We start from the raw sequence: 9,286 nt of genomic DNA, 5'->3' as shown, positions 1-9,286 counted from the left end.
ATGTGACAACTTTAGTATCGATGCTGAGTATCTCGGTTGACTTTTCCAACGACCGAAATCCACTCGTCGAGCTATAACATTTGTCGAAACGAGACTCTTGTCCACGCCTCGCCTGCACTCTCTGCTGTCATCGAAAAACTCGTGCATTCACCATACCCAGATTTTATATACCGTATTATACATTGTATACGCTACATAGCGATACACTCCGGGTACCTATACTACACCGAGTGAATTATTATCGTTCATTATCGCGTCGCGCAAATTAATACGGCACAAATACAACATAGAGAGGATCGCACAAGTGTCATTTGAATTATTATAATCAATAGGATGGACTTAGAAGATATATTATAATAATTAAGCGATAGCCGGGCCGCCGCCGCCGCCACCGCGTGTGCGCCATCGCGTCCTATATACCCATTAAAATGATTGTTTTGTCACTTCCTACATTGTGATCTGTGGCGGCGTTAGCGGTGATGCTTATATTATAGACGCACTTCAATGAGTTTACGCAAAGTAAAAATAAAAGCACCCGGAGATAAAGAGATAAGAGAGCCGATCGATGGATAAATTGTCTACAGTTGAGGCTTCCGTTTTAGCGCGACTCCGGCATAATACGATGCGACTCGCGGCGTATCTCACAAATGAACGCGCGCGCGACCAACGTATTTTCTTTTCGATCGGAAACGTGATCGTCATAAGTTATTTATAACAATATATATCCGGGAGCTGCAGTAATTTCGCCGATTGAATCGTCCCCCGTTTTGTTTTAACGACTCAACGGCTATGATACAGCTGGCGGCAATTCTTCCCTTTGAGCGCAAAAGCGGCGGCGACTCGTCGACTCACCGAATTGAAATTTATCGGCGATTATCCCACCGATCGTTTCTCAAGAAGACGTGTACTTACTGCTGCACGAGGACAATCGTCCTCGTAGTTGGGTTCGTTGGTAAAATTACGGTCCTCTGCACGTCGAGACTCTGTATGGATAAGGTATATTTATTATCTATAAAAAAATGATCGAGCACGCGAAAGATGTGCGGTTGTTCTGTATTCAATAGGGGTCGTCACACTTGATGTGTCTGCGCGCCTCTTTCTTGGCACCCCCGCAACACTTACACACACACACTTTTCATCGGTACCTTTTTTTCGATCATTTATTTAAGGCCTATACCCTCTTGTACGCGCGAAAACATTATTTGCAGCCGTGATGAAAGGTTAAAAACCTCATTATTATTGATATTTTTCCCATGCAAAAATGTATGAATTCGACGAGAATGTAAGTAATAAATGCCGGTAATAAGCTTCATTCATGTGGCTATCTTAATCATCCAAAATACGTCTGGAATATTTAGGTCAACAAGTAACTTTATATCACTTCCGATTTTGAGAACAAATTTGATAGCATCGGTCGGAGGCAACAAAACTTGCTCTCGCGCGCTTATACACCACAATACAAATACGAAGAGGCAACCAGTACTTTCGGTCAGCGCGTAGCGCTTTGAAGTCGTCACGATGCTCGAGCTCTCTTCGCTCGAGCTTTGACTAGCTAATGAAAATCTAATAAATATACATCTACGCCAGAGGTATGAATTGTGTGAGCAGCAAAGAAAGTCGCCGGAAATCTTTCCTCTGATATTGTGTACGTGTGCAGCATCGCACTCTCCGCTTGCGCGTGGCCCGCAAAAGCTCGAACATCTCCTCGGCTGTCTCGGGGTATAATCGGAAACGAGAAAGCTCCGATGCTGCATGGGCGTAATGGAAGATCGAGCGTATGACAGTATCAACGTCATTCGAAACGCGCGAGAGAGAGCGTACGCGACTCGACGTATACTTTTTAGCCTGAATGTGTGCAGGTGTATTTGTGTGTATCCTCGTTCGTTCGTACCTGTGTTCTAGCGCTGGTTGAGCTGCTGCTGCAGCGACGAAAGCTCGCGTATATACATCAGAGCGTCCGCGAAAGCTGCAGAGAGCGCCGGCGCTATATCGTGCGTTATAATACGTATATACGCAGGGGTTCATAGCAGCCAGCGGCGATGTCTATGCTATATGTTTGTGCTCTATATGTGTATATACTCTGTGAAGAAAAGGCACGTCGCCGCGCGCGTTGCGTCGGGCTCGAGGCAGCCACTGTATAACAACGCGCGCGCGCCCCGAACCGCCCGCGAGCAAGAGAGAGAGAGAGAGAGAGAAAGACAGACAGATACTGCGTGAGTAGTACCTCGTCTATGTCTGCCTGTTGTGCCTTCGCGTCGCTCGCCCCATTTACAACCACCTGCTCGCGGCGGAAGCATCATCGTTCCGACGATTACGATTTCGCAATCGGTCCAGTGCCACAGTAGTGTCTCGTTGACGGGGATATAATAATCGACGATTTTTCGTCGAGAGCTGCTAGTGTGACAGGGTGCCAAAGAACGAAAAAGGAGAAGAGGAGAAAGATAACACGAGTGCGACCGTCGATTTCGCGTAAGTTTAGTTGAAATTACCGGCCCCCCGATCGCGTGCAATTGCCAAGAACTAGAAGCAAATTGACGATTTTTCTTCTTTTTTTTTTGTTTCGTATTAAGAAACAAAAGTGAAATGGTAGATGAGAGTGAAATTAATTTTTAGTGCTTTAAAAGGAACTAATCGAGCTTTGATCCACTAGAGCAAATACAGTGACATTTTTAAATTGTGTTCATCGTTTCGTTGAGGTTTTTTAACGTGAAAGCTTGCAAAACAATTTTTTTTTTTCAATTTGCATAGAAATGAGATTTTTTTATAGTTCAATTTCTATGTTGACTTTATGCTATTTTCCATATCAGCGCGATAAGATTCTTATCGATATTTTACTCAAATTTGCTTGTAAAATGTATGCTTCGAGTAGAATAATATGATCATGAAGTGACTTTATTTTCACTGTAGTCTTCTTTTTTTTTAATGTATACAGAGCTTTAATGAAAAAAATTATTTATTTAGATATTTTTTATTTATAAGAGCGATATTTTAAAAATAATTATTAGGTCTGCGTATTCGTTAGGACAGTGAAGTGATTATGATGCACATGTCGAGTCATAATTTTGTCCATTTTACAGATCAAGGATAAGTTCTATTTTTTGTCAACCAAAAACCAAGGATTAGAAGTCTGAGAGAGAGAAAAATGGGTTCGTTACCAACTAGATCAGCATTTGTTGTGACTGTCTTTCTCTTCACTTTGTGCTGCGTTGAAATTTCAGCTAAACGTAAGTCCAGACATTGTTAATTATTCATCGCCCTCTCACTCATCAAAATCATAATATTGTGTGGCCATGTGTGCAAAATATAACTTTATCTATTCTGCATTCAATTCCATCATGTTCATCCATTAATTAAACGCTTAATAAAGCGCGTACTTACTTAAGCCGACCTGTAAGAGCAAAGCCCCTTGAGCTTTCGTAGACTACCACTACCCGAGAGGCAAATTATGCATTTTTCAATGATATTAGTTAATCATTTTTTACCAGTCCTATTTTCGTGACTATTTATAGAAGCAAAATATGAAACGTCGAAAAACTCATAATTTTTTTATATTCATGTCTTTGCACCGCGATAAAGGTATAAAAATGACTCCTGGTATTACCGATTTTTATTTGCTCAAAAGCCACTCATGTGACCAGTAAATATTCAAGCATCAACTCCGAATAAAATTTTCACGAAGCGTCGTTTCGAAGTTTATCGCAAAATAGAGTGAATTTAAAAACCCAATTTAGTTAGAGCTTGAAAATTGTTCAACAACTTTCAATGGACGTTCGTGGGCTTAAATAACGCAAATTTGTAGGATTACATCGCATTATTAATGTCACAGGTAAAATAGTCATTCGCACAACAAGAATTTCGTGACGTTCCGAGGTGCCATTCGGATCAAGAATAATGTTTACTGAAGTTACGTTTTAATTCACAAGCATCTGTCTTGCGTGAAAAGTCACTTCGTCTTGTGCTTAATTAGAAACGCCAAAACTTTGCATATTCCGTTAATTTAATTTGATCATCATTTGTGCGAGTATTACATGAAATGATGAAATAGAATTATCCCACAAAAGTTTCTTTGACTACTCCAATAAGAACCTGAGGGGTCGCGAAGCCTACGGATACGACGAAATTTTCAAGGTTTCGTATAAAAAAACCCTCCATACATCATATACATGTATTTTAATAACTTATCTAATCGGAAAGTTAATCTTGGGGCGCTTTGGTTCTTTTATGCAGCTGACGTAATTCGTAGTAATTTTTCTCGCAATGTTTTATCAAGGCCAATAGAATTATAATATTTTGATAAGTAATTAATAAAATTATGAAATTATTTTTTATACAATATTTATAAATATTTTGATCAATTTATAAATATATTTCCATCTTCAAAAATATGATATTTTCATGTGTGAAAATTTTATAAAAAAATTTAATGAATAAATATTAAATTCGTAAATTGATTCATAAATCGTTATTCCTTATCCAGTAAATAAAATTTAACGAAAATCGAAAGTTCGTCAACGCTGAAGCCCAATTACCATCATTTGTTTCATATTTATTTTATTGAGTAAAAAGTACTGTTTCTACCTTTAATATTGCTTTCTTGCCTTAATGAGTTCACATTCAATAATCATGCTCGGAATCAATTTCAATTGTGGCACGTTTTCGTACACGTGTCAATGCATAATTATCTGCAATGAACGCGTGATTTTTTTTATAAATGTTAAATTAAAAATATCACAAAAGTACAATAAAACGAGCGAAGAAAATTCGATAAAAAATTGATGGGAAAGTTACCCTAAAGCAACAAGAGCTGAGGAATTGGCATTTTTCTTTTATAAACCTCATGGTTGGTGTTGTTATATAACAGAAACTCTGTACACCATCTCTGTGCAATTTTACAGAAATACTAGAATTTTGTTAAAGGTAAGAGATCAAAACTCAGTACACTATTGATTGTTTGGCAGGTGGCTTTAACACCTGATGAAATCTTTCAAGTGAGGGGTTTATATCGCTGAGAATTAAATTCATATCAATCGAAAATGATCAATTTTGAAAGAAAATTTATAAAACCTTCATGTTAAGAAATACAATTTTGAACATTTAAAATGCGTACCGTTGAAGATGGCTCAAGCTGCTTGTATGATTCCAACTATAAATACGAGACTATAGAATTCAATCGGATTAAGGAAGCAACCTTGTGCCTCTATTGCGATTTAAATCATTATGGTTAAAAACAACTGAAGCAGTATAGAAAAATAAGTTATTTATTAACAAAAGTTTTGTAATATCTATTCAAAATTTTTTCCATCTACTAACAAAGCTTTCTAAAAACTTTTAATTAGATTGCAGATGTACTTTTGAAAATGTTAATTCAAAAAGGGTTTCCGGGATTTCATTTTTATGAATAATTGTTCAAGAAAATTAAAACAAGTGCCAAACAAATATTTCATAAATAATTCTAAAAATTTAAATTACTCTTCGTATATAATAATTCGCACGCGAAGCGCATCGAGTCATTTGTAGCGGTCGTGCTTGATATAATGTTCAACATACGAGAGTCTCTCACGTGAAGCTCGGCTATACACGTGCGTTATAATGATCACGTTTCTATGGTTGTGCTTTTTTCGTTGTATTTATCAACACGCTCGACGCCTGCAGCCTGGCGCATCGAGTCACCGTGAAACGACATTAGATTTCGAATGTACGACGTGTCCAGCATTATGAATTCATTATTACACTAGCCTAACGAATCTTTGATTGTTTGATGTATTATTTTATTGTAATTATGGCGTTTTGATTAGAGGATTACGCGATTATACATGGATCTCACCTACAACCAGACTAATAAGGTATTAATAGATATTGCACGAAGCAACGGTGGCATTCGCGCTTTACGAATCATTACTCGCGCAAAACTGTTGTTATTATAGTATATTAGATTATTTTATTTTAATTGCCGATTTCTAAGCTATAACTGCTTGCTCAAATTTGTGTAGACTGTAAATAAAGTGATGTGTATATTAACAATTAAATTGGCAAATTCATCAAGCAAAAATTATGAAATGTTCAGTGGATCATTTGAATAGCTCATTTATATACTTCCTCGAAAATCTCTAATACTCAATAATACATAAATTACTCGGTCAAAACTTATTAAATTTCAACAACTACAAAGGAGTTTCATCGATGACTTATTGGATTTGTGGTTTTGTATTTTTGACTTTACGAATAATCAATCTTTTGACGTTCAATAGAACGATTCTATGTTTTGACCCCAAGAAGCACTCAACGATTTTGCTAAAAGTATGGAGTCATGTTAATTACTTAGCGTGTTTCTTATCAACACTTATCTTAAGCTGTTGTGGCAATTCGAAGTCCGATTTACTGCTGTTATTTTTTTTAATACTTCCGTTTAGTTTGGATCGACTTTTGCAATATAAATCAATATTTTTCTCGTGAACTTTCATATTTTGTCCCCGATAATAATTATTCAAAAATAAAATATTGAATTTTAAAACGATTAATTTACTGAATTTGTATTACAGGCGGTTGTTCAGCATTTGGCCATTCCTGTTATGGAGGACATGGGAAGCGTTCCAATATAGAACTAACAGATTTCAACGAGAAAAATAAAGATGAGGTTCAAGAAGAATATGACCTTGCAAAACCAAATCTTGAAAACGTGGCTTACGTTCCGTCACAAGGATTTACTCGAGATGGATTCAGATTGGATAATCGAGCGATCGATAGGCTCCCCTTGCGTCTAAATCCAAACTCTTGGTCACTGTTTATAAAGAAATTGGTACGAAAACAATATCTCTCTCTTTTTTTTAGAAATTTTAACTTCAAGTACTAACATTCTCGCTGATTTTTAGATGACAACAAATCGTCATCCATACATGACTTATGGAGAAGTACAGAAGTAAACGCTATACTAAACGATACATAAAAATTACGAAGAAAACAATTTTTATCTCTAAACTTCTCAGCTTATCAGTTTTAACAACTATCTTCTACTTTCATCCAACAACATGGTTCAAACGTATCATATTAGCTCATCAGTCTACTTTAAAATTAATTACAAATTTTTACTAATAGTTGATGCCATATTTTGGTCTGAATAAACCATTTTGATGCTGAATTATTTTAGCAAAGAGCTAGAAAATTGTATGAACGATTATCAATCTACGAATTGTTGATTCATAGTTATTGATTTGCTCAATTGAGAAATTTAAGTAGCAACGATTACTTTTTCAGAAATTTCCTTTTCTGAAAGTACACTTCCTGAAATCAAATGAAAGAATACATTTTTCAATGTATAACAAGTAACTGTATTATTATGAGAACGAGCTCTCAAAAATAGAATATTTGACGTTGTTATTCATGGAAGTATGTTCTTTCAATAAAATGTAAGTATCATAGCAAGTAAATTAATACAAATAGTACTTTTGACTAAGACTACATCGTTCTCAAAAAATGAATTAAATAATCTATTTTTAGTTAAAGCTGTCTAGTCAAACTCTGTCTATATTCATGATAATTTGAATGAAAAGTATTGTCCTAAATATAGATTTTATTTTTCAAGAATAACATATAACTATTTTTAAGAATAAAATTAAGTTATTCGTAAAAGATATATACAATTATTTATATGTTGAAATTTATGTATAAATGTATATAAATTTTGAAACAAATCTATTCATGGAGTATGAAATACATTGATTGTATTACATAAATGATATGTACTTCAAAATTTAGCGAACATTGTTGTTTATTTATGTTTATTTTGTAATGAAAAATAATTTTAATATCTAAAAATAATCTTTACATGAGTCTGTATGAAACATTTTTCAATGACTATTTGTAAATTTTTCATACAATTTAATGAATGTTTATAGTTTTAAATAAATTATTTTGTCATAAAACTTGATCAAAATACTATATCTATATCATAGTTTGAACAAATTCTTTGCGTTCAAATTAGTTTCTAATAATTTGTATGAAAAATAAAAATTTAATTTCGTATTTACCGAAATTTTTCAGTTACATTGAAGAAATAAATGTATTTAAAAAACCTAAAATAGCACGATTTTTTTCACTAAAGTCCTTGACTCTATGGTTTATTTCGTAAGTTTGTAAGATATCGCTAAAATATATTTTGACGTCACGATAGAATTAGTTATAAAATTATTCATGCTAATAATGTAACTCACATATTTAAAAATTGAATTTTCCGATATTTGTTCTTGTCTTTTCTTATTCTATGAAGATTTGTCGATTATCATTTAATGGCATTGCGAAATTGTTAGTCAAGTATGTTATACACTATCTCCGGGAAAGATTCTCAACATAAATGATTGATGATGACCAGAAAATTATCATTTGTAACGTTTCAAGTCTTTTTTATGCCTTTATGTTGCAAATATAAAACGCATTTTAAAGGAATTTAAAATGACGTTCAATCGTTCCCAAAAATTTAATTCAAATAGAAAATCAAAAGACCAGTTTTCAACCAATTTACGATAATACCATTTTAAGCCTTCACCACTAGATGGCAATTTACCTATATAAATCGTATCAAATTATCGAAGTAAAAATAATTGTGTAAGTCAAAGAATGGTTTTTAGAAATACTCGTGCATTTTCTTTTCTTGATGAATTAACTTACAATTTGAATAATGAATTAAATTTCAATTATAGAAAAGTAAGATACCCATTGAAAGTTGATTCATTTGGTAGGGGAGAGCGGGGTGTGTTGGTATGTTAGGTAAGTTTGCAAAAATGCATATTTCTCCATATCACTAACTTGTATAGAGATAATACTATTAGTAGTGCTAGTCAAGTCATTGATTAGGAGAAAAATGTCATTTTGCCAATTTACTTCACATGCCAACACACAGTCATGAAATATTGAAAAGAAGTTTTGGTTAGTATATGTACAACTTTAATGGCCCTCTTATGTCCAAGCAACTTTTTTGTTGGACAAAAACTAGTCATACAATATTGAGCATTTCTACCAGGGATATCGCGGGTAAAACAACTTGAACACTATTTTCTAGTACCAGCTGATTAAAATTGACTAGGCAATTTTTAATTTAAGTTTTTGGAGCGTTTAGATCACTAAAATAGTATATTTGAGTCATTAACTATCAAATTATTGTACTTATTGTATCAAAAAAAGTTATATAATAAAAATAGTTAAAATGTATCATATATTAACATTTTTTTGAATTTTAGAGAACTTGATTATTCATAGCGACGGTACTCGTTCAGTTTTTAACATAATTTTTGGA

The 9,286-nt window shown here is 34.1% G+C and overlaps 1 protein-coding gene across 1 annotated transcript; it reads left to right on the top strand.

Moving 5' to 3' along the window:
* The first annotated feature begins 2,259 nt into the window (after nt 1–2,259).
* Nucleotides 2,260–7,572, top strand: LOC106657738. Its single transcript, XM_014379399.2, has 4 exons — nt 2,260–2,469; nt 3,078–3,224; nt 6,540–6,796; nt 6,870–7,572. Exons 2-4 carry the CDS (start codon nt 3,143–3,145, stop codon nt 6,918–6,920), a joined length of 390 nt encoding a protein of 129 aa, XP_014234885.1. The 5' UTR covers nt 2,260–2,469; nt 3,078–3,142; the 3' UTR covers nt 6,921–7,572.
* The last annotated feature ends 1,714 nt before the right edge of the window (nt 7,573–9,286 follow it).

Source organism: Trichogramma pretiosum, unplaced genomic scaffold (assembly GCF_000599845.2).
Source record: "Trichogramma pretiosum strain Unisexual culture from Peru unplaced genomic scaffold, Tpre_2.0 scaffold79, whole genome shotgun sequence".
NCBI lineage: Eukaryota > Metazoa > Arthropoda > Insecta > Hymenoptera > Trichogrammatidae > Trichogramma > Trichogramma pretiosum.
Note: the sequence above shows the minus strand (reverse complement) of the source record. Positions and strands in the feature narration are given on the sequence as shown.